Below are 27128 nucleotides of genomic sequence, written 5' to 3'. Positions count from 1 at the left end.
CATGGCCCTTGCTGGGGAATGTGTTGAGACCGAGCCATATTCCTTTGAGGAAGCATTGCAGCAGCCGATTTGGGTTGATGCTATGGTGGAGTATGACTCCATAGTTCGTAACAGTGTTTGGGACGTGGTTCCGAGACCAGAGAACAAGTCAGTTGTGAGTTCCCGTTGGCTTTACAAGGTAAAGCAAGCTGTTGATGGTAGTGTGGAGAAGCATAAGGCAAGATTTGTTGCCCGTGGCTTTTCACAGGTCGAGAGGATCATGTTGCTGCAGTATATTTCGACAAAGGAGCAAGATGCTGACATTTTGACAAAGGCATTGTCAAAGTGTAAATTCGAGTTCCATAGAGACAGGATCAGGGTGGCAGATAATCCCTTTCTTGTTGAGAGGGAGTGTTGAAATATGGCAACAAGAATATTCCAATTTAATTTGTCCTTGAATTAAATTGTGAATTAAAATCGAATTTAGTCTTAACAACTACTTGGAAATAATTAATTAATTTATTTTAAATTAATTAGTTGGAGAAACTCAAGTTAGAAGTGTTTCTAAAGTCATGCAAGAGTTATCCCTTAAATTAAGGAGATAATATTGAGTTATATTTGAGTTTTAATTAGTTAACTCAGTTTACTGAGTTAAGTCCAGTTAAATTAGTTTCAAACTATTTGAGGAACTAATAGAGAGTTAACAGTTAGTTGATGCATGCATGCACTCAACTAGTGCTACTCCAGTTAACTGAAGATTCCCTCATCAGAAACTCATGCATGTCTATTCTGAGAAAGACCCAGTTGAGATTAAAGTTAAGGACAGTGTACTATCAATTACATGTGTTTTCTCATGGAGAAAACTCATGCATGCAGTCAAGGATTTAATCCTTGAGGATTGTGCAGTTTTGGAACAAGGTTTTCCACTTGGTAACAGGAGAATCATCCACAAGGAACAATGCAAGGAAATAGGAGCTTGGAGGGCAGAGAGGAAGGCTGGAGAGAAGCCAAGATTGCCTGTGAGCATCTATGAGGATTGTACTGAGAGCTGGCTAGCTGTGAGAGCTAAGGCTTTGTATAATTCCTATGTATTTCCACCATGTATGATAATACAATAGTGTGGGGTTTTTAGCTGAGGCTTTCCCCAAAGTATTTTCATGTGTATTGTGCCATTGATTCTTCTTCTTCTGGTTATATTGTTCAGCTCGATCTTTAAGCTTCCGCAAATTGATAGTAGAAGTAGGTTATAATATTTTGCTTTGATTTATATTGCATTATTGGGTTAACCTACACAGAATTTCTACATGGTATCAGAGCAGGATTTGTAGAAATTATTTACAGAGACGTCTGAGGAAGCTCCAGAGGTGACAAAGGAGCAACCCCAGCCCTCGACAGTAAGGGTTAGCAAGAGGCCGGTTGATAAACCAATTGGTGACAGGAGGCCGAAGCAGAGGATAAGGGTTAGTGGGCACCCAGAGTCCCCGTCCATGTCAAGAAAGAACAAAGAAGCAGCAGAGCAAAAGGATGAGGAGCAGGCTCAGCGAGAGGAACCTTCTTCACCTGGTAAGAGCGAAACCCAATCCTTGCTGTCAAAAATTGAAATTTTAGAGAGAAAATAGAGAATTGAGGGAACAACTAGCAGAAGGAAAGGCAAAGCCAAGAGCCCCAGGGATAGATACTTTGGCAGAGGCCGTAGACAAGGCTAGAAGGGGAGATGTCTTGGGCACTCTGTGCATAGCCTGTGCTGAGAAGTTGGTGGCAGCAGGATTTAAATTCTGTGCAGCAAATACCACCTCGAGGGAGACTCAAATTGAAATCTGGGAAGCTGTTACATAAGAACCCATCGAGGACGTTGTTGTTACATAAGAACCAGCAACCGAGATGGCACAATCCATAGGAAGTGATCAGGTAATGGATACACAAGAGCCCTTGGCTGACACTACTGTTTCATCAGAACCAGTAGTGGAGGAGGAAGTCAGCCAAGGGAAGGAAGAGGAAGCTAACATCCATGAGCCTACGGCCAACACTGCTGTTACACAAGAACCAACAGTGAAGACAGAAGCCGATCCGGAGAAAAACAATGTACAGAAGTCTGTGGATCACACTGCTGCTACACAAGAACCAACAGTGAAAATGGAAGCTGACCAGGAAGATAAAGAAACTGTGACAAAATCCACTAACGAAGCTGTTGTTACACAAGAACCAGCAGCCGAGGTGGAACAGTTTCACCCTCAGGAGGCTGCTACACCCTCAATTGATAGTGCATGCGGAAGAACATCGGGTCCTGATGAAGGATGGTGTTCTGAGAGATTGTTGTTGTTGCCAGAGCTACAAAAGTGGAAGTAGCTGGCACTCTCTATAGGAGGGAGTGATCTCACTCAAAGTACATAAAAGAATGATGGATTCCCTGAGAGAAAAATGGCTAAAAGAAGAATGGGAAAGAGAAGAGGAAGCACAAAGGCACAAAGAAGTTATAAAGAAGAAGGATGAACAATTGTATCAGCTGAATCGACAGGTCTTGGACCTGATGGACGATAAGACCAAACTCCATGACCTTGCTCTAAACCTGCTAGCATGCAGGCGGTCGTCCCCGTCATACCCAGTGTTCCTTTGGGAATGTTATTACTTATTTCAATTAAAGGCAGTCTTTGAAGGTAGGTCCTATATGGGTTCTTCAACCCGTACTTTTTTGGAAATTTTTCGCTCCTGTGACTTTGATGACCAGAGCTTGTTGTGCGAGTTGTTCTTGCACAATATCATGTGTGAATATGTTAGCATGAAGATGGTGGCAAGTGTCCTCTCCTACATGGGGGATTTACAGTTGCGGGCCTTCCTTTCATTCATGAGGAATCAGATTGAGTGGCACTTGGCCAAGAAATCAGCAGAAGCCAATGAGGAGAGAACAACATTGTGGGTCAGAGCTGAACCAGGGATGGCTTACGAACTCCGGCGTGAGTTTAAACTATTCCTGAGCACTCCAGAAATCAGAGAGCAATCGGCCACCTATAGGAAAAGGATCATGAGGATCTGCCTCAACCTGTATACAGAGATGAAAAGTCGAGCATTAGCAGGATGTCTCAAGCGCACTAAGGCCTGTAGCGCTGAAATACAAGAAGGGGATCCTTTTGAGTATAGGAACTTTTTGGCTACTGTTACACAGGTGCCGGAATATGCTCAGATTGTACAAACACTGGGGGCGTTCTGGATTGGCCTTAGATTCAAATTTCCTTTGATATGGTTGCCAGTGGAGGAGTATCAGCCGGATTACTGCCTATGTGACTACGAAGAGGAATCTTGGCCACGTCAGTTGATATCCATTCAAGGGTTCAGAGCTCTAGGCGAAGACACTACTGGTGCCTACAATTTCACAGACTTGCATCGGAGGTACAGTAGAAGGAGCTGAGATTCTGCATGGGGACATGCAGTTGCTTCAGTTGGGGGGAGATGTTGGGTGTGGTTTTTTACCTATTTTTTGCACATTCTTTCCCCAGTTTTGACCTTTCTGTCCTCTAGGCCTATGACTTTACATGATCAAATTCCCTATTTTCTCACCTTTTTAACCTATTCTACTATCATGTTACTTTGTTGTATTTTACCAAATAATACGAGGCTTTATTCCTTTTTGTGGCTAATTGGGAGAGTATTAAAGAAGCATTTTGGAAGCTCTTCTTTTCAAGTGATGGCTCGTGAGAACAAAGCTATGAAGCAGACAGGCAGCGCGGATTAACTGCAGAAAAGGGTAGAACGGTTTGCTGTTACACATTGGATGATGTTACACATTGGATGCTATTACACCAAGCGCTGATACAAGAATTCGCCATCACACCAAAAGTGTTGTCACAAGTGATACCGAGACATCCCAAACCGCCATTCACTCAATGTTGCTACCCCGTAGTTGGCAAATGTGGGTACTATTCCACATAATAGCTATCGGCAGTAGGGATTGTTTATTTTTAAAGCAACAAGACCCAAGCAGTTGCAATCGTAACTGATGTATATTTGTATTTAGCAATAGGTTGTAACTACTTTTATTTTTTATCAGCATGAGAATCGTGAGATTCTCATGAATAATTTGTTTCTAATTTCGGGATGTAAGGAACTTGATTTTTCATGTACAAGAATACGACATATAAAAAAGCACTGTTACTCTGCTTCTGTAATTCTGAGTTTATTTTTAATATCAATCAGCACAGTGATGTTGTTATTGTTCTTCAACTGATTCGTTAATCACTTTTGTGTTATTCCTGCGCCCTGCTGAGGAGGAAGGGCCCTCCTCTTTGGCAGGGATTGCAGTGATAGAGGTAGTGTACATTCTAGTTTAGTTAATTGATTTATGGTTTCTCGTTGTTGTTGTACAAATCATGGGTTACATTCACTGCTGTTTCCATTTATATTATGTTGTTACATTGAGTTAATCAACAGAATGGTAGTAACCAGCTAGAGTAGATATTAGTTCCTGTGTGGTGCGCCCTTGCTTTGATAGTTGCGAAGTGTGATTTAATTCTGTAGAGTGTTTTTATGTCTACATGCATGGTTTGATTCAGTTTGATTAAGCAATTTAGATCAACGACATCCTTTACTGTTTTATGCATTTTTCTTATTCTTGGCTGGAGTGTATCGGCACAGAGAGTGCGAAGTCCATTGAAACAACAAGACCTACCCTGGGTTGACAATTAAATGTTGCAGTCTCAGTCAATTATGATTGATAAAAACAACACTACAATTGCCTCAAGAAATTAAAGACCAATATGTCAATCTTTTCAAACATTATAAAGATGTATTTGCATGGTCATATGATGAGTTGAAAACCTATGACAAATATTATTCAACATAAAATTCCTCTCAAACTAGAAGCTAAACCTTTTTAGCAAAAGTTAAGAAGAATAAATCCAATCTTGCTTCTAATTATTGAAAGAGAAATTAAAAAGCTATTGGATGCAAAAATAATTGTTCCCTTAAGATATTCTGAATGGATAGCTAACCTAGTACCTGTCAAGAAGAAAAATGGTGAAATAAGATTGTGTGTGGACTTTAGAAATCTAAAAAAACTGTCTTTAAAAGATAATTATCCATTACCAAAGATGGATCAATTACTTCAAAAGGTCTTAGGTTCAGCTATAATTTCAATGTTAGATGGCTTTTCTGGATATAACTAGATTCTAGTTAGTCCAGAAGATAGAGAAAAGACAACATTTACAACTCCTTGGGGTACATTTATGTATGCTAGAATGCCATTTGGTCTAATCAATGTTGGAGCAACATTTCAAAGAGCAATGGATCTTGCATTTATTGGTAAGATAAATAAATTCATTGTCATTTATTTGGATGATTTAACTATATTTCTAATTCTGATGAGAAACATTTAAAGCACTTGAGGAAAGTTTTTGAAAGGTGCAGGAAATATGGGATTTCACTTAATCCCAAAAAATTATTGTTTGCAATGAAAGAAGGGAAGCTATTGGGACACATAATCTCAAAGGAAGGAGTTGTCATTGATCCAAAAAGAGTCTCAACAATTGAGGTAATTACTTTACCTAGAAATAAAAAGGAAATTCAAGCATTTCTAGGAAAAATAAATTTCTTGAGAAGATTTATACCTAATTATGCTGAGATAGTCAAAGACATTACTAATATGCTTAAAAAGGATCATGAAGTCAAATGGACAGTACATGCTAGATATTCTTTTTCACAGATCAAGAAGGCTATTTTTGAAGCCCCAATACTAGCTAGTCCAGACTACTCAAAACCCTTTAGTATATTTTCCTTTGCTTCTGACACTACCTTAGTTTTTTTGACTCAGTTACCGGAGAATCCACAGTATGAACATTTTTATGCCAACGTTTCAAATCCCAACTGGTATCCATCATCAGGACTTATGAATGATGATAAAAGAAGAGCTGCTTAGAAGGAAATAAATAATAATGAGGAAAATAAATTTTAGGATCAGCAGAATATCGACTGAATATTTATTTTTAATTTTATTTATTTATTAATTATTCATTCATTTATTTATTTTTGATAAAGTATTTTTATTTTATTGTTGAGTTTTATATATTAATTTTTACTGGTGAGTTAATATATTAATTTAAAATTCATAACCTTAATGGTAATAATAATTAAATATTGAATATATGTTAATATAATATTTTTTATTTTATTTTATTTATTTATTTATTTTATTTATTTATATTTTTTTGTTGAGAAATGTTTATTTATTTTTATATATATTAGTATTTAAAAATATAGAGAAATAAGTATATTCTATTAATATTTAAAGTTATTTGATTTAAAATTATATTAATATTAATAATAATTAATATATTAATTAATTGCTATAAATTAATTAATATTAATAAATGCTAATAATGTTAATAAATCAATACTAATAATGTTAATAGATATTAATAGGGTTAAAATATTAATAATACTTAATTAATAATCATTTAATAATGAATTAACAGTAATTAACATTAATAATTAATATATTAATTAATTGTTATATTAATTAATATATTAAGCTAACTAATATAAAAATAAATGTTAAAATTGTTAATAAATCAAAATTAATAATGTTAATAGATATTAATAGTGTTAAAAATATTAATAATACTTAATTAATAATGTTAATATAAATAATATTAAATTAGTAATCACTTAATAATTAATTAACAGTAATTAATATTAATAATAAATAATATATTAATTAATTGCTATATAAATTAATTAATATATTAAACTAATTAATATTAATAAATGTTAATAATGTTAATAAATCAATATTATTAATGTTAATGGATATTAATAGCATTAATAGATATTAATAATACTTAATTAATCACTTAATAATTAATAAATAGTAGTTAATATTAATACTTGATAATTAATATTAATTAATATTACGACATCATTAATAATTAATATCAATAAATAAAATAGTACCTTTTATTAAGATTTATTTATTCATTTATTATGATTTATTCATTTATTATATATTTATTTGTTTATTTATTATTATAATTATTATTTATTTTTAAGTTAAGAATAAAAAAATTTAATAGTTAATGATAAAGGTAGAAGATATGCTATACCTGGGACGTGTTGGCGATCTTGATTTCCCTGATCAAGGGAAGCCAGCTCCCGCTAATCTCCATACCATTGTCTCTGTTTAGATTATGAGGATGTTTGATAATTTCAAGTGCTTCTCTGATCTTTCGTCTATGATGTTGCTCTTCCCTTGCGACAATTGAGGCGCTTTCCAAGCAGATATGGTGCTTAGTTTTTGAGGAGTGCTCTGCCAAGGCTGAAGTACGAGACCTTTCATTCCTAATATTAGCGCCATGTTCGTTGAGCCTCGTCTGTAGGGAGCGACCTGATTCACCAATGTAGCTTTTTCCACATGAACAATCTATTTTATAGACTCCTTTAAGCTGATGTTTGTCAATATCATCTTTTACAGACCTCATACCTTGCCTAATAGTTCCAGGTGCTGAGAAATGCGTGATTATGTTTTTCTTCCTTAGGATTTTTTGTAGTAAAACAACAACTATCTTAGTTGTTGTTTTACTACAAAAAAATGATGATGGATATGAGAAGCCCATTTCCTTTTTCAGCAAAGTAATGAGAGATATTGAGTTAAGATATGATATCATAGAGAAGCAAGCATATGCCCTTTTCTAAGCCCTAAAATCATTCAAAATCTATGTCTTACACTCTCCTATCATTGCTTATGTCCCAAACCATGCAGTAAAGACAGTTTTGACACAACCTAATACAGATGGAAAAAGGGGAAGATGGATTGCAAAGATACTTGAATTTGATCTAGATATCAAACCTACCAAATTGGTAAAAGGACAAGGTTTAGCTAAACTTTTGGCTAAATCAAATTGTAAAGTTCTTGGTATCAATACCATTTTGCAGAGTTCAAGTGAGAAGAATCCACAAGAACCTTCTTCTAGTTCAAGTGAGAAGAATCCACAAGAACCTTCTTCCAGTTCAGATCTTGTTCCTCTTCCTTTACACATTGATGAGAAATTCTTACTTTCAGAATGGTATAGAGACATTGTAAATTTTCTTCAAGATTTAAAGTACCCTCCTGAATTTACAAGGAATCAATCTAGATCTCTTAGACTTAAAGCCATGAAATATTGTATCATCAATGCCAATTTGTATTGGAAGGATCCTCTCAATATCCTTTTATTATGTCTAACTGAAAGTGAAACAGATGGAGTTATTGAACAATTTCATGAAGGCATTTGTGGAGGACATTATGCTTGGAAGGCAACTGCATACAAGATTCTGAGAGCAGGCTTCTATTGGCCTAAATTATTTTCACAGGTTGGAGCTAAAGTAAGAAGTTGTATTCCGTGTCAGATATTTGTTGGTAAGCAGAGATTAGCAGCATTACCCCTTGTTCCAGTTTTAGTTCAAGCACCTTTTTTACAATGGGGATTAGATTTCATAGGTGAAATAATTCCAACATCAAGTAACCAACACAGATGGATTCTAACTGCTACAGACTATTTTACCAAGTGGGTAGAAGCAATTCCTGTAAAGAATGCAACAGATACAATAGTCATCAAATTCATTGAAGAGAACATATTGTCTAGATTTGGTTGTCCACAACAAATAGTTACAGATAATGCACAAGATTTCAACAGTATTAAAATGATAGAGTTTTGTTAGAAGTACCATATTTCATTACATCATTCTACACCTTATTACCCTCAAGGTAATGGATTAGCAGAATCATCAAATAAAAGTTTGGTTAAGGTCATTAAGAAAGTATTGGAAGATCATAAAAGGAGTTGGGATAGTCATCTTAAATATGCAGTTTGGGAAAACAAAGTATCACCCAAAAGATCTACAGGAAAGTCCCCTTTTCAACTTGTCTATGGAACTGAGGCAATTTTTCCCACACAACTAGCATTTCTAGTCATGAAATTTCTGCAGGAATCATATGATGAAGCTGATGATTTTTCAAGAAGAATCAATCAGATCATTGAATTAAATCAAGACAGAGATGAAGTTCAATTCAAACTTCAGCAATATCAGAATAAAATGAAAATTTTATTTGACAGAAAGGCTAGAGAAAGAGACTTCAGACAAGGTGATCTAGTTTTAAGATGGGATACCAGAAGAGAGGAAAGAGGCAAGCATGGCAAATTTGACAATTTGTGGTTGGGACCATTCAGCATTGCAGAAGTGAAGGGTAACAATACTTTTATTTTGCAGAACCTAGAAGGACAATATTCTTCATTGCCAGTCAATGGGCAATATCTCAAACATTACATTCAGTACTAAAAATGCTTGCAACCATAGTTCATTGTAAATTTCCGGTTTTCTTTTAAGTTTCACTGTCAAGTGTGATTTTCACAGCAAAGACTCCATAGCCCGAGGAGAAGGCACATGGATCTACAAGTTCTCTGCATCCTGCAGGGGGAAGCAGTCCCCAGATGGAGCCAATGTTGTAACTTTTTTTCACCATGTAAATATTTTCCATTTCCTTTATGTTGAAAAAATAAAAAAAATATATTAAAAAAAGATACAAAAAAGAAAATACAAAAAGAAAGAAAAGAAAAATAACAAAAAGAATAAAATTGGATTGTAATATATATATATATGAAATCCCAAAGTATGGGCGTGCTTGTTTAAATGTCGTCGTGATTAATTTTGTTTTAAAATAATGTTAATCCTTTTTAGTTTAATTAATCAAGGATTAATTAGTTGCATTGCTGGTACAGTTTGTTGATTTGACATTTTGTTTGCTTGTAATAAACGTCGCGTAAAAATCAATAGCGCAGATCACCCCTGCCCTGATCAATGGCGGGGGATGCATTTCGGACCCCGCCCCAGCCCCCCGTGCAATTTGATGTTTAACTTGGCCGAGGGTGTCCGAAAAATTGTTTTATATTATACCACCCGAGGTACGCGTCCTCTCCATATCATTTCGAATCCCCCCCCCCCCTTGCCCGCCCCCGAGAACCACCTTTCCTCTGCTCCACTTCCGCCATCGCTCCTCCACGCCTTGCCACTTGTATATCACTCATTTTCCCACATCACATTACCATTTTATCAATCAATTTCCCCGCTAATGTCCAATTAACCATTATAATCATTAAACCATCCCGCCAACTCCTAGATGCATTTACTAGACACGCCAAAATAGTAAACTCTTCTGAAACTTATAAAAACATCCCACTGCCCTTCAAACTTCCCTTTCTCTCATTCTCTTGCAGCAACGTGGTTATCTTCCAGATTCCATCAATTCCTAGTCATTTGCCACATTAGCGATCACTAAATTCCCGATAATTTGATACGCCTCTCTGTAAATATAGAATTCAACATGTCGTCGTCTAAAGGGAAATCTAAATTAGTGGTAGAGAGTCCTCTAGTTGACAAACAATATAAGATCTGTGAAACTCATTGTGAGTTCGAACTCTATGAACTTCATAACTGGGCGAATAAGAAATTTCTAGATGCTAGTGATGAATTGAGTATGTGGGACTCCTTCCTGCCTCAATTCACCTTTCCTCAGACCCATTTCCTCCCAAAATTTGTCACCTAGTGTAATTTCAAATATCTCCGAAGTCAGAGGGTTGTGATTGCCCAAAATAATGAAGTTTTATTTGTTGTTACTCCTGAGTCAATAAATTCTTCAAGTCAAACCTACCCTCCCTTTGCACCCTTTTTCTGTAGATTCTCTTATGGAGATCTATCAGAAACTCACATTCCCTCAAAGAGCTAAAATCTTTAAAACATTTTTACCTGAAAATTTTGAATTACCAAAAACAAATCCACCCTACTCTTCTTCCATATTTCCAGAGATGTTTAGGCAGGTTATCTCCATGGTTTCGTGTCTGTTAGGCTATCCAAGTGACCAGTGGGTCGATGAGGTAATTTTAGGATTTTTATCAGTATTTTCAGGAGGAGAGAAACCATCACATATTTTCAATTACAATGAATTTCTGGCAGAGAGCATACATGATCAATTCTTGAAGTTTTCTACTGAAAATGCTTTCAAGCACCAATTAGTCCTTATGTACCTGCTTCTATTTTTCAGGGAGAATAGATTTAAATTTCCATTACAAAATTTAGATGCATAGGGAAATCCTCGGTTTGTAATTCATTGGACTTCCTTAGTAAGGGAGAACACAAAAGAGTACTCATTCTCTGATTATGTAAATCAATTTCTACATATGGCATTGTGTCTTCTCAGCAGTGATGTTATTTCTAGGATTTCACCTGAGATCAAAAGAATTCTTCACCTCAATGAGCAGACAAAAATTGGAGACTGGTATCTTTACCAGAATTACACAGAGATCATAATTTATGGATGTGAGCTACCTCCCTATAGGTTGCCTAAATTTGTGCCAATCAAGATTTTTGCACTAGAATATATAAAACAGATGATGAATATGGATGATCTACACTTTGTTTCTAGTAAAAAAAGTCTCTGTTCAAATTAAAAGCACATATAGGACCATTCATTGTCAACACCAGAGCAACAACAAAGGAGGCAAATTTTCTATTAAATGAAATGGAATTCAAATTGAGCTTCACCTGGTCTTATGATCCTTTGGGGATTATTTCTAAGTTAAGATTTGAAAAGAAGACTATACCTTATGCACATACACCAAGGCCATAAATAGAACAATATGCAAATCAAGAGGAGTGGCAAGAGAACACATTGCAGGAGGCAAAGGAATAAATTGATATTCAAACAAATTCACAAACTCCAATTCCTCAAGAGAAAGAGACTAAGAGGCCAAGAGCAAGTTTGTCTCCTTCAGTTTCAGAAATTCAAGAGACAGACTTCCAAGTGTTTAAAAGAAGAAAGAAAACTAATACTCAAGGGGAGCCTTTTCAAGTAGAAAGTTCACAGGAGCAAGAAACAATGATATTGACAAGTTCTCATACTTCTACCTTTCCAAGGATTGAGGAGATTTCCACAAATTCTCCTATATCATTTGTTTCCTAGGGTACAGAGCAACAAAACATTTTTGCTAGGTATAAAGAGATCAAAAGAAAGAATCAAGCATTGAAGTCCACCACATATTCTGAATTCTGGAAGCAGACTTCCACTGCGCAGCACAGACTTCTTTCTACACTTGACACAAAGAAGGGACAATTTTAGCTAGCTTTTTTGGAACCCAAAGTTCCAGTCCCTAGAGGTGCAGAAGATTATAAGACATCAGTTTTTTCTTTTGACACCAAACAAATCCATGCCATTGATCAGATTGACCTACATAAGCAGGGTGAAGAAATGATTTATTCTACTTTGACCAGTTCAGCCATGGCAACCTCCAAACTTCAAGCTTCACTGAATAACATTCATTCACAACTAAAGATGGAGAAAATGTCATCACTGGCCAAAGATACTTGAATTAAGTCATTAGAAGACCTCGTAATAAAATTGGGATATGATCCTAATGATGTTAAAGCAACTGAAGAAATGATAAAGAGAAATAATGTTGATATCCTATCATTAAGGAAACAATTGAAGCTTCCTAGTCCAGAACACCCACAGGCCAAAGAAGTTAGTCAATTGGAGGTAGGAAAAGAGAATATGTTCAAAACAATAATTGAACAAAATGTCCAGATACAAAAGATGGAGGCCAAAACGGAGACATTGTTAAAGGAAAAACAACAACAGTTGGATGTTTCAATAACTATCCCCATAGCAACATCTATTGCAAGTACTTTAACAACAGGGACATCTATAACATCAATTGTTCCTGTAGACACATAGTCTAGTGATACAACAACATATTTATCAAAGGCCATGGGAGACTTGACACTTAAAGGTCAAGAGATCGAAAAACTCAGTTTACAGTTGTAGAGGCTACAAGAACAAAAACTTAAAACTGACAATGCTTATGTAGTTGAAGTTTAGAAGAATTTCAAGTTAACGAAACAAATAGCAACCTATGAAAGTGAATTTGTAATGGCTCAGACTATTGCTCGCACAAAGGAAATCATTTTCCTTGATATTAATGATCTATGACTGAATTGTGGCCTTCCATTGAGATTATTTTTGAACAGGAAGAATTATTGTAGAAACCAAAGGAAGCAGTGGCAGAAGTAAAAAAATACCTGGACCACAAACCAGGAGATGCTACCAGGATAATCAGAGTTCTAAATTCTAAAACAAAGGAAGAGCTCAAAGAATGTGCAATTGAATACAAAACTGAAACTATCTTGGAGGTGAGAAAGGTCCTTACAAAAAGGAATTTAATGTTCTAATTGGAGAATCAGTGTCATAATCTAGAAGTTCAAATTAAAATGTTTCATAGGAAATTTAATGTTTTACATCAGAAAGGACTTCCATGCCTCCAAGGTATAGGTGATAAATTAATCCCTCTAGAATAATATCAACATAGATTGCATGATATAGCCATAGACAAAGCTAAATTTTCCAAGATCAAAGGATCTATCACTGGGAAGGCTTTCATGGAAGGTTTAAGTTATGATTTGTTAATCCAACATGAAGTCAAACATTTATTCATAACTAAACCTACTTTTGAGAAATACACTGAAGTCGATGAAGCATACAAAAAGTTGGTAAATTTTCTATTCCTAATGAAGAAAGATGGGACAAATTGTGTGTGTTAATCGATTGAGAAGACAACAAATGTTTCAGCAACAAGATGCAAGCTTTTAGGAGCAGAGAACAGATTTCTAGGAACAACAAACAAAACAACAACTTTATATCTCTAGTCACCAGCAATAGTCCTCGAATTCTGTGCTAGATGTCAAAACAGTTCAGATTTCCTCTTTTCCAGTTCTATTTTTGTAATAAATCCAAATCAATTTGGAAGAGATATTTTGTAATAAATTTTGTCTTTAAGTCTAGATATTTTGAGAAGAAACTCTATAAATCTCTTGTAATTCGAAGTACGAAAGGTTGAACCCTTGTGATAAGCCATTGAGCATGATTGTAATTCTTTGAACTATTTATGAGATTAACTGAAGGATTATGGACTCATTTTGAAGTAGCTTGTGTTCTACTGTGGTTTTTTATGGTTTCTTACTATGTTTTCAAATTTATTTATTTCTACACATGCTTAAAGTTAATAAGGAATCCGGGTAAGATAAGATTGAATATCAATCTTTCTAAAATCCCCTACGAAGTTATAATCAAATATAGAGATTAATTAGCTCAAACTATCTATTTGAGTTAATTCCTTTACATAATTTAATTGTTGATTCATGTTATCTTTAAAATGCTATGTTTGGTTGTATAAAGATGTTACACGCATCATCTATATATGACAAGTTAAATACTCTATTTGAACATTTAAGGAATCATATATATCATCTTAAAATTCTACCTTTCATAAACATTTTAAAGCTTAATTATGGGAAAAGTGAAAAATCGACCCTTTTATTATATAAGAAGTAATTCGGATTTGTATCTGTTTAACAGTTTAAAGCATTGATCATCCAAACCCAAATTAAAACAATATTTTAGATGCTTTGACACAGTTCCTTAGCCTAGAACTATCAACAAAGGACAACACCTTCTATGTATACTTTTCCAATGCTTCTTCTAGATCTTCATAATTACTTTGCAAATCCAAAAATCTTTTGTACTTCAAATGCATATGTAGTTGCTACTCTAACTGTTATAAGAAATGAAAACAATTTTGCTTGAAAACTTGGTACATGTTACACACTTATATAGTAGAGATCCTTGGGTGATTCGGCTTTAGGTTTCTTTTCAGGGCCTTCATCTTCTACTACATGTGTTGTTATCACATAGATAAGCTTCAAATGTTAATGTCACAATTATTCTATAGAGCTCCAACGTCTTGGTCTAGATTCCTTTGGGCTATTAGCTTTATCATGGCTTCATAGATAGGTTGGCTTCATTGTGTCATTCATTCTTCTATTGTGTGTAGCAAAAGAGTCTTGGTAGCGTGGATGCTTCACATACATAGATGAACTTCAATATCATGGTACTGCTATAGGGAGATTTAACATTGCCTCTTACATTGATATGTCTGCTTCTTACAAAGCCTTGGTTTATAACTTCAGAGATGATCCATTACGTATCACAGCAAGGTGGCATGTCCTAGTTTTTGTTCTTCATATATATGCCTTGTCCATGTATATATCATAGACATGACAAACTATTGTACGTTGCATATTATCATAAATTCCATTTTTTCCTACACATCTTGGACCACAATGTATCTTGGACTTACACTGTCCCTCTAGGGCTCGGCCTACAAACCAACTTCAGAATGAAAAGGAAAACAAACATTTGGATGCTTGAATTATTTCAGTCTAGATCTCGAATGGAAATAAGAGTATAATTTCAAAATTTTGTAGAGCTTGGAGAAGGAACATACTTAGGATCTACACACAATACTTCATTCAATAGGTCTTGTATTTTCGTATAATAAACTTCAGTCTAGTAGTCCACTTGAGCGAGGATAATTTGCATCTCTGAGATTTGTATTAGCATAAAGAATCATGCCATAGAGACTTGTATAACAAAGAGAGAGATATGCCATAGGACTCAAATGCCACATAGGCATAATGCCACAAAGATTTCAGGACTTGTATGTCATAGTGTTAAAAGGATTCGGATACCACCATAGAGATCACAGGTCCAGATTTGTCGTGTATGCTTCATTGTAAATTCTTGTCCACATAAAATTGCTCTCCCAATCTTTGGAATTAGGTGCTTTATCATATTTGTTGTTATAAAAACTTTTGATGCTTTTACTTGGGTCATTTGTCACGGGATTTGGATCTCTTTTGAACAGTGATTGATCATAGATGTAAGGTGTTCTTCCAAGTTTTGCTTTGCTTCATTGTTTGCCCAAAATGATCTTTGATAAGAATGATCTTGTCTTCTTATTAGAGGTTGGATATATAAACCTCAGAGTTGCAGACTTTGATCGAGCTACCATAGAAAACATGCTACAGACTTTGATTAATATCTGAGACTTAAAACAAGATCACAAATTCGGAATCATGCTACAGACTTTATCAAGTGTTGGTACCAAACTTAGATGGATGCCACGAACCTTCATATAAAAGGAATTATACCATAATCTACATAGATGTAAATAGTAGAGATCCTTGTGTGCCTTTAAGAGTGTTGATGAGAGGATGTTGAGTGTTGATGAGTGAGAGAGAACCAAAAAGCTTTCAATAATGTCAAGGGAGAGATAGTTGATCTTCTTCAATGGTGATGGCTGATACTCCAAGTCTTCTTCCTTTGCATTGATAAAAAGAGATGTGACTATTGTAATGATATCTTGAAATAAGCCAACAAGATGTGACCTTCAATCTGCCTTTTCTTCACCTTATCTTTGATACCATGTTGAGAAATCAATATGCTTGTAGATTAGGGGTGATTTCTCTTACTTGATAATTACTTTTGAATGTTGTTGGCCTTTTATTACTTATATTATCTTCTCTTCATCAATTAATTACCAAAATATACAAAACATGAAGATCACAAGAGACAAAAAACATAAAGATGTAGGCTCCAAGCCAGGGCGAAAACCCCACAAGGGAGAAAACCCAAACAATTCCTCTTCTTATAGAATCATATCAAAGTGAGATATCCAAGACCCAAAAAACAAGACCAAGACCGCCACAAAAGCCCCATGTCAACCCTCCTCTAAGTCTCCTTCAATGATGTCAAAGTCAACAAAGTCAACGTTGGTTGATGCTCTCAAAATCTAGTCAAATTTTGAAATTTTTGGACCTATAGTATCTTTGAAGTTTCGACCCTATAACTGCTATGAAATTTCACACATGTAACATAATTAGAGCAAAAAATATTGATTTTCTATTTCTTTTGACCTTCACTCTTACTCCATTGACTTCCACTGGTTTTTCCTTCTCTTGTTGGCACAAAAATTGAAATTGTGAGTGAGTGATGAAATGAGGTCGAACTTGTCTTATTTATACACATCCAAGAGGGTTGAATAACTACCTCTTCAAGGTCGACTTGTCCAGGAGGGCTGACTTGGTCTTGTGGATGACAAAATTTACTTTTTGATGCAAACAAAATGATTTTTCCATTTCTTATAAATAGCCCAAATGGGACTTTGACTCAATAACATTTCCTTGACTCATAATAAATTTTCTTTTGACTCAATAAACCCTAAAAGCATGAAGAACATGCTTTAACTAGAAATAGAAATAATAATAATGATCATAATAAATGAATATAATAATTACATCAATAGTACATTTGAATTTCATTATGAAGACCGACACTAGTTACATTTTCAACAATAAATACCTAAAGACCCAATGACTATGGGAGTGTTAGGAAGTGGTCAAGATATGTATTTGTTGTCTTTATATCACGCATTTTTTATGGTAGTTGTGGGCTTGACTATTATATATGCTAATTATATTAATATAAGAATTTTGATTTATTGTTGTCATATCATAAGGAAGACATTTTTTGACATTAAAAAATAGCCTTTCCTCATGTTTCTTTGCTCATTATTATTCTCATACAGGAGTGGAGAATCTGGTGAAGTTGCTAACCAACAAATGTATTTACCATTTGTGGTTCCAAAACCTCCTGGCCGACTTTATTTTTTATTTGGAAAGCCAATATCAACTGCTGGTACTCCCTCCCTCTCATGTTTATTTTCTTAGTAAATATAGATACAAAACAAGAATTTGGAGGTATGTGTGTTAGAAAGTTTTCATCTTTTGTATTAATGAAATGTTATTGTCCAATAAGTCATTGTTATCTCAAACATCAACTATCTCTCTCTCTCACACACACACACATGTAGTCGCTCTCGACACCCTTAATGCAATATTTAAATCCATATTTTTCTAACTCAATATCCCTTGAAAACATGTAAAAAATGTGGAGCTTATTTTACATGTGTAGGTATAATTTAAGTCTCTACATTAATTACTTTTTCGTTTAAATAAAATGCTTCCTTTAAACTCTGTTAAAAGGTAATATGTACAGTGATTTTATACTAGAGAAAGGTGGGCTGAATACAATAGCCACCACAAACAAAAGACGTATCACCTAGCATTTGCCACAAGGGCTACATCAAAACCAATAATAATCCATGCCCTAGCAGCCTAAATAAATATGGTAAGGAAGACAACCTTAGGGATAGATTCCAAGGCCAAAATAAAAATAGAATGTGGTTAACATGTTACAAATAAAGATAAACATCAACATCAAGCAACAAGAAACAAGAACAAACTTCATGCCTTGAGGAGGCTCCCAATCATTAGGGCTTAGAACCCACACTTTGAATTCTAATTCATCAACAGTTAGGGAGGTTAATATTCGTCATTTTTGGTTTCATAGGGCACTTGTCCATGAAAATTACTAGCTCCAGCCAAAAATATATTTCATTCTCAAGACAAGGAGGAGCAAGCTAGCTTTAATTCTCTTTGCTTCAACACTTAATACACTCACAAACTAAACAACCCTCCCTAAGGTGTGGTCTACTACCAAATCTATTAAAGAAAGTTAAACTAGCGGAGAATGTATGTCTAAGTCAAGTCACTATGCATGGACCCAACTCACAATCTCCTAAGATGCACCAAATTTAGTTCCACCTCACTAGCTTGCACCTAAATTTATAAGTGGAGGTTAACACAAATTAGAGCTTCATCATATGAAGTAAATTTGCAGAGAGTGCTTTCAAATAAAATATTGTTTCTTCTTTTTATATATATATATATATATATAATCTCTATTCTAACTAGTTTCCATATGGCATGAAAATACACAACCCATAGGATATTGTCGCTAAGACATGTAAACTTATACGTGATGGAGGCATGAAGGCAATGACAACTTTGAGGACCATAACCAAGGTGGTCGAGCAAAGCGATAGAACTGAAACAAATATTTAATCAATTCTTTTTTATTATAAAAAGGGGCATTTGGGATAGGTAACTCCCAGATACTTTAGGCATTGGCCTAGAGGTGGGTTGCATAAAACAATGGACCCTGAAGAGATGGATTTCTTTGGTTTGATATAAGGTTTCTAAATATACAAGCATTGGAACAAACATGTGGAATTCTTAGAGGAAACCCTCTAGGATTTGCTCAACCATATATTTAGCATCGGTTTAGAACTCAACCTACAACACTCATTAATCTGTTAGTATCTCTTGAATCCCTTAGAACAATTCTACCTCCATTTGATTCCACAAGGAAAATGGTGAAGAAAATCGTAGCGTACGGAGAAGGTCATTTGTAATTAATTCTTAACTCAATAATAAAACTATTGGTTGCGTTGAACCAAAATTTTGTTGTCAAATATGGCCAATGTTTCCAAACTTAAACGTAATTATTACAGATCGTTAAGATTTGACAATTAAACATGAAAAGTCGGTTTTTTGAAAACCAAGACGTTTTTGCTAGAGTATTTCCATGGGACTAAATGAGTGAGGACCACTAGCCACAATGCTCGTTAAAAGATGGGAATTTTTTAGAAGTAATCACCTTTGAAGGAAGGTGGTTTTTAGTGGCTTCCCGAGATTTTCATAGGCTTGAAGCTACAAAGATTTCACAGATTTTAATTTTTCAGAAGCCAGCCAAGAAGGTTATCTTGGCATAGCTTCAAAGCACCGTGTCATATCATTTTCAACATGGAGCTTGAGACATCATTAAAAATTTCAATATATCCCATTGTGTTACTCTTATTCTTCTAGAGTAGTAAAAAAGGAGTCAAATACCAAATGGCCATTTACCATCTAACTATCATCAGGTTCATGGATGGGGATATCCTCAATGAAGCCTTCATTTAGTATAGTGATGAAGCATATAGCCCAATGCCTTTGTTGGCATATCCTAAAGTGTCAAGGCGGACAAGTTACCTTCTACAATTAACTTGAATAAACCAACCTCGTTCTAGTTAATATTGATTTATAGATAGACATGACAATGTGTCTGAAAACAATGTCTCCACTTTCCCAAATATAAAGCTAGACCAACCCCACAGCTTGAAGCATTGCCAAAGTGGAAGGTCATTCCACATTATCATAAGTGTTTTCAATTGCAACCTTAATGGAAAGGACTTTCAACCTTAGGGAGGATTTGACTCAATGCATCCCCTCCCAAATAGTTGTTATAGTGTCCAAAATAAAACTTCTAATAAAACCAATTTCTTATATGTAATTATCAACAAAAAAATATATAGAAGCTACAAGGCCAAAGCTTTGACTAGAATCTTATAAGAAATATTTAAGATAGTTATCAAACACCAAATGATGATTAGGAATGAATTGAATTAAGCTTTTAATAACAAGTATACTCTGGGATTTTTTGTGAATGGCTTCTTTGTTCACATTGAGGAGGTCAAGCCTAAAAAATTTCCATATTTCATTAAAGAGCTCACATGGGTCCTTGTCGACCAGTGATTAAGGATAACCATTTGATCTTTTGTTTTGTCAAAGTCAACCCTCAATCACATAATCTCTCTCATTTAGGGGATAACTATCGAGGGACCTTATTTCCATCCTTTATTCCTTCCTACTAACAATTTAATGTGATAATGGCTAAGAAACCCCTGCTCAATGGATTCTTCTTTGGTTACCCCACTCAACCCTTTCCTCTCCCCCCTCCCCCCTTCTCCAAACACCCCCCCGTCCACCTTAAAGGTCTTGAGGCTTGTAGCCTTTCAATAGCTTCTTGTATAACAACAACCTTTAAAAATTCCTTTATAGGTAAGTTCCTAGTGTTAATCCAATGTAATCAAGCATGGATTTGGGCACCCAAAGCTCAATGAATCTCTTCCACCTTCAATAATTTTCTGATTTTAACAACCCTTATTTACACTACTTCATCATATGGCATAAATTACAAATTCTTAGACATTTTCTCAAATTCTTCCTTGGAAATTCACTAACATGAACCTAGAACAATGACAAGCTACTAATCGAACCCATGAAAAAATATTGTGATTTCACTAATACCATCATTCCACTACTCAGTCCAGCCATCTTCCTCTTTTGATCTATGCATTGAGTTAGATGCAAGTTATGTGCTAGTGGTGGGAAAGCATATATCAAGGTTTTGGAAAGCACATCCAAGAAACTCTCTAGGAGATGGAAAATATTGTGAGTTTAGGTTTGGAAAGGGTAAGATCTCCCAACACTCAAATTTGTCTCCCCACTCCACAGTGGAAAAACGTGTTTTGTTTTGATGTGACAATCTTATCAAGTTTCTTCATTATAGTTTCTTGGCCACCCTGAGATTGGAACAAGTGAATTATAGTTCAAAGAGGTCATCTTTATAGCACATATTGAGGTTGTAGAGGCCAATTTTGTCCTTGAGATAATTCTAGGCCATACCTCTCTTTGTATGTGAAGAGGGTTTAACCCAATCTTATCATTCTAGGACTCCAAATTGTTAAAATCTCCTAAACTAACTAGGTGACTTCTAGAAGGTATGCAACTATATCCAATTCCACAAATTTGCCCCCCCATCCTCATCATTAGGGGCATATAAATTATAAGGACGATACCCTTACATCAAGATCCAACAACAATTAAATAACTCAATTAGAGGGGTCAATTCCATGATCATTCACATAAGAAAATTATGTTAGTGAGACTAGTACTACCACCTCTCCTTTACCTTCCTCATGCTTAGAATGAAATAATGTTACACTAAGATAAATACAATATAAGGTTCTATTCAATACAAACCAAGTTATTTTCACTTCCTATATGTACAAGGAATCAAAATCTATTACTAGGGATAAAATTCTAGGAACCATTCTATAAGGCCCTGTTGTCGCGCAGATTGGCACGACAACGCTCGGACCGGGGGCTGTCACTCTGATCCCCGATCCCTCCGTTTAAGCCTGTCTCCCGCGGCTAAGGGGGGTAGACCCTGCGAGATAGTGAAGACCAACTGTCACAATACACGATATGATAAGCACTAGATGGATTTAGAGATTTAATAGACCAGTGCCTTGTGGAGTTAATGTTTAAATGATTACTTTTTAAATGATATAGAAACATGGACCATGAACAGCAACCATCTATCATCAGCTAAATCACATGACCAAAATGATATCCAGCAATTGAAAACTTCGAAAAGATAAATGCTTAAAACCACCACGAGAATTGTAAATTATTAACCAGATATCATATTTCGTATCTCAAACTTGAAAATTTAGCATCTCAGCATAAAACATATAACGCGAAAGCTCCTGAGACTTGCAAAAAATAATTCTCCACAAATTTTTTTTTTCAAATTTTTTTTTTTAAATCTTTTTTCAATTTTTTTATTTTTCAATATTATGGAAATTAAAAATCTAAAAAAAAAAGTTAAAATTTTAAAACTAAATTCTAATCATTAAAAATAAAACTAAAAATATATTTTTTCATTTTTTATTTTTTTATTCAAAAATCAAAAATAAAACAAAAATTAAAAGCTAATTAAAGCTAAATCTAAAAAATCTAAAATCTATATACTATACAAAAATATAAACCTAAGCCTAAATTATAAACATTTTTTTTTTTTTTTTTGATCTTTTATGAAAACTAACTATATAAAAAATAAAAAGAACTTTAACTAAACTAAAACAATAAATTAAAATCTAATTAAGATCTACGCTAGCCCTTTTATTTTTTTGTTTTTTTTTTTATATTAAAAAAAATCTTAAAAAAGAACAATCTATCTGGAAATTTAAAATCTAACATTTATAAATTTTTAAACTTAAAATCTAAAAAGTAAAACTATGAAAACGAAACTAACCTATGCATAACGAAATAAACCAAAAAAAAAAAACGCAGCTATATCCATATCGAAAAGGAAAAACGTTGAACGATGAGATCGTATTGCACAAATTCGATTTACCTGCTACGGATGTAGACCCAAGCTGGCCTGGTATTGTTTCAACGCTTTCCCTTTTTTGATTTGTGTGTGGACATGTGCAGGGAGTTTGTCGGCGGAAGAGCTCACGCGGAGGAATGCCAGTGACGGCAGAAAACTGGGCCGACAGAATGTTTCAATGCGTTGAAGGATTTTCGATCTCCCTTTGATAATTGGTGTCCACTGCATACCGACGAAATTTTGATTGCCACCTGAGCTTTTGAATGATCTACGCAGCAACAAATTACCTCACCAGAACTTCGTCAATCACTGTCGGCGGCTTGAAATGGATTTTGGAATAATCTTTTATACAGCCGCAATGATATGTAACGCTTATGGTAACAGATATTCAACGATAAATAAAACAAAGGGCAGATACTAATCATCTGAAACGCGAAGGAGGGAAATGGAAAGGCAGCAGTAAAGCTGAAGCGGCTATTGGTTTGAATCAGATTTCCCCACTTGATGCTCACACACAAATTCGAAATTCACTTGATAATGCTCAATACAGTGAGGATCAAGGAAGGCAGGAAGTGAAAATGAACGAAGTATGCATGATTTCGCTAAGCCATCACTGAAAACCTTGCAGCTGCAAACACAAGAAAACAAAACCCTAGATAAAAAAAAAATCTGTATGAAAATTTAAAAAAAACCCTAGATCGGCTAATTAATTTACAGATTTTTGGCCCCTGAAATGCCAGATTTGACAATAATTGCAGTAATGTTTTCAATATATCAGAAATTTTGAACTTCACTGTGAACAGAAAGAAAATCTCTCAATGTAAAACAGAAAAGAAACTTTGAATGATTAACCCAGGGAACAATTAGCTGGGCTCTGCACAGAATAGCCTGTGGGAGTCGACTGGTTCAGCCTAGAACTTCCCCAAACGCCCACCAATATTCTCTACTAAAAGGTTTTCCTGCACATCTCAAGCAACCATCAGCAAAGAGAGAGAGAATGCTGCTAGATCTCAGGAAATAATGGAGATACCTGCCATTATTTCAGAAACCCTAGCAACACTCAAACCCTAGCAAGTGAACAAGATACCTGTGCTCACAATACTCTAAAAACAAGCTCTAACTAATGACTGAAAACTGAAATGTGCAGAAAAATAAAGATCTCACAGCAATTCCAGAGAGTAACACCAGCACGATTTGGACCCCAAAGTCTTCTTTATTAACCAGAAAATCAGATTACAAGAGAGCTTTTCAGTACAGACTCACAGATCAGATAATTTGAAATGACCCCCCAAGACCCTATATAAAGGAAATGATCCTAACGGCTAGTTCAAGTGATCCATGCAGAAATGATCTCGACCGTTGATGAGGATCAAGACATCTCTTGATCTCATCCGTCGATTTATTCACTTAAAATATTATTATTTTATTAGTTAGGGTTTTTGCTTCATTTTTTAATTTTTTATTATTTTATTATTTTTTATTATTTTTTTTTATTCATTTTTTTATTTTTTAAATTCATTTTAAAATGGATCACTGAACTAAGCCTTCGGAAACATCACCTAGGACCTAGGACTTAGGACTCATGAGGGGATTTAAAACATTTCTCGACCCTCAGGACACATTACATCATGACTTTTACAAAATTACATCTTAAGGGACAAACCCATTTAATACAGACCCTCACAAAACACCCAGTTCTGCGACACAACCATAATCTAGCAGACTTAACACACTAGGATTTTCCTAAAGTCTAATGACAAACTCAATCCCGGCTTTGGGGTCACGTTTGAAGGAAAACTCTGCCGATCCGTGGATCGGTGAGACGAAAAACCTTCCGGGACGTAGATCATCATCAGAAAGTTAGGTCCACCTAGGCAAATTACATACATGACTCATGTCTGCTGAGATTATTTACAGTTAATACATGCAGACTGGGTTTACAATCAAAAAGATCAAGCTGCTGATGATGGCAGGATGGCACGGACATGCTAATCAGGTGATGCTTCTTTCTGTCAAGAAAAACGGGGTGCACTGCATGGGTAGTTGACCAGTAGAGGTCAACAGGCCCCTCACATTCGATTATACAGTTTTCATATAGAACCTTCAACAAAGACATCCATCTCCTTATAGTCCTTACTCGCTAAATCTTGGTAAGGTTTTACAGTTGAAACATCCTTATTTTCAAATTTTTGTGTTGCCCACCTATATAGAGTAATTTTTTTGATTTCTTATGAGCATTTTCACCCTCATTATTGGCTAAGTACCTAACCTCAAAGTAGGACATTTGGCCCTTTAGATACCCTCTCCTTATCTAAGTAAGCAATCTTTTATGGGTCATCCCAATGTCTATATCAAAGATGTTAACTTGTTAGGCTCTAAAGTGTTGAATCATGGATTATGTCATCTATAAATTTCAAAACGATCCCCTTTAAGAGCATTATAGTGTTAAAAATTGGATGATTTATGCTAAAACAATTACTTAAAATAAAACTTCTTCTAGCTGCAAATTCAGTTAAGCAATTGTAGATGGAACATACACCATATAAACCATATGCAAAATAGAAGACATCTAAGAACACAAAGTGACACAAAAATTTAGGTCCAATGACCAAGGAAAAACCCACAAGGGGAAAACCCAACTAGATTCTTCTTCTATTAGAAATCAATCGTTCAACAAAGAAACAAAATACAATGAGAGAATGAAGAAGTTCACCCAAATCTGAAGAAGATCTTTGGTAGTTGCAGTTGATGAAAACACTAAATCACTTTGGTTCAACAAGTTTTGCTCTTACTCTCCAAGTCTCTCTCTCAATCCTTTTCTAGTCTCTCCAACTCTCTCTTTCACAAGTTCGAAGTCTCCTTTCGCAATGCACAAGTGAGTAAGAGTGAAGATGACAGACACATATATATTGGAGAAGAAAGGAGTTTGAGCCATGAAGGAGAGGAGTAACTCACATGCCTTGAGGCAGAGTTACATATGCCATTTAGGGAGGAATGTGTGCCTTTGTAACTCATGTCATTAAGGAGGTATGTTTGCCTTTGTAACTTATGCCATAAAGGAGGTACGCTTTCCTTTGTAACTCATGCCATAAAGAGTATGCATGCCTTGAATGAGATTGTAACTTATGCATTGAAGAGTGCATTAGAGAAATCTTTTATGACGAAACTTTAATGTGTGTAAGAGGAGTGCTATGACGAGTCTTTAATACCCGTAAGAGAGTGTAAAAGGAGTGCAACGAAACCATTAAGTGATAGAGAGAGAGGTACAAAGTGGTATGATTGAGTGTCAAGTAGGAGATATGACATGTATTTCCATTTTAATAATAATATTATAGTATGATAAGGAGGATAATAATAATGATGATAATATTGATGATTAAATAAAAATTGAACAATTGAGATTGATTAAGGATAAGTTAAGTTATTGTCCATCATCTATGCTTGATTACCAATTGAAGCAAGGTGATTTACTATTTTTGGAAAGTCATGCTTGAAATGATAGACATGACTTTCTAATTTTGGAAAGTCACTCTAGAATTATTAGAAATATGATTTTATGCAAGGAAATGTATCCCTTCGTTGCCAATTTTCAACATATAGAGTAGTTATGTATGTTTTTTTAAGTAATTTTACCACAAGGGCTTCAATGGGGGAGTAATACTATACCACGTGCATTCATATTGAGAAATATATAGTGGAAAAAATGACATAATATATTGAGCATATAATAGGGGGTAAAGGATTTTTATATTGGCAAGTATAAAAATGGAGCTCAAAGTTAATAGAAAAATAAAAAGGGGTATAAAAAATGTTAATGAAAAAATAGATACCTACAATATTTAGTGAAAGTAGGGGTTTTTTAAATTGGGAAGGTGTATTGGGTTTGTATTGGTAGGGGGTTAAATAATGTGAATTTTAGAAGTATATTCCAATATGTAGTCAAATTACGAGTATTGTTTAGTATGCCATGAATGCACGTGTTATGCCAAAGGTTCATTTAATGAAGCCCCCATGAATTTTACTTATTTCAACCTCCTACATCAAATTTCCCTTTTTCTATTACTTCCTTGGCACTTCAACATTTCCATTTCCCCATTTCCTTGGAATTCCCAAAAAGGATGTATTGAGTATAATATTAGTTGTGTTGACTAGGGGATACATCCCTACTTCTTTCCATCTCAAAGGATGCCTTATATGTCCCAAGATCATGATGACATCCCTTGTTGAAAATGCAACAAGAAAATCTCAGTTTGACTTTGTCTTGGTCAAACTAGAGAAAATTTGAATTTCTATTTCAGCAGAAATCTTGGAGGTAGTTAACCGAGGTGACATTCACTTG

The 27128-nt window shown here is 34.9% G+C and overlaps 1 protein-coding gene across 4 annotated transcripts in view; it reads left to right on the top strand.

The window, feature by feature from the left end:
- Positions 1 to 27128, top strand: part of LOC149214595 (phytyl ester synthase 1, chloroplastic-like) — a 417560-nt gene that overhangs the window by 354654 nt on the left and 35778 nt on the right. For 2 of the 4 annotated variants that reach the window (XM_089392341.1, XM_089392342.1), the window contains exon 12: positions 17475 to 17584. The exons of 1 other annotated variant lie outside the window; for it this stretch is intronic. In XM_089392341.1, coding sequence (XP_089248467.1) covers positions 17475 to 17584 — 110 coding nt within the window. Of the gene's footprint in view, positions 1 to 13035; positions 13079 to 17474; positions 17585 to 27128 lie in introns of those variants that run through there. One more of the 4 variants, XM_089392344.1, reaches the window with a different exon arrangement.

Source organism: Pinus tabuliformis, chromosome 1_1, assembly GCF_031772625.1.
Source record: "Pinus tabuliformis cultivar Carrire ecotype Pingquan chromosome 1_1, CPIR1, whole genome shotgun sequence".
NCBI classification, from domain to species: Eukaryota; Viridiplantae; Streptophyta; class Pinopsida; order Pinales; family Pinaceae; genus Pinus; species Pinus tabuliformis.
The sequence above is the reverse complement of the archived record's forward strand: the minus strand, read 5'-3'. Positions and strand labels throughout refer to the sequence as shown.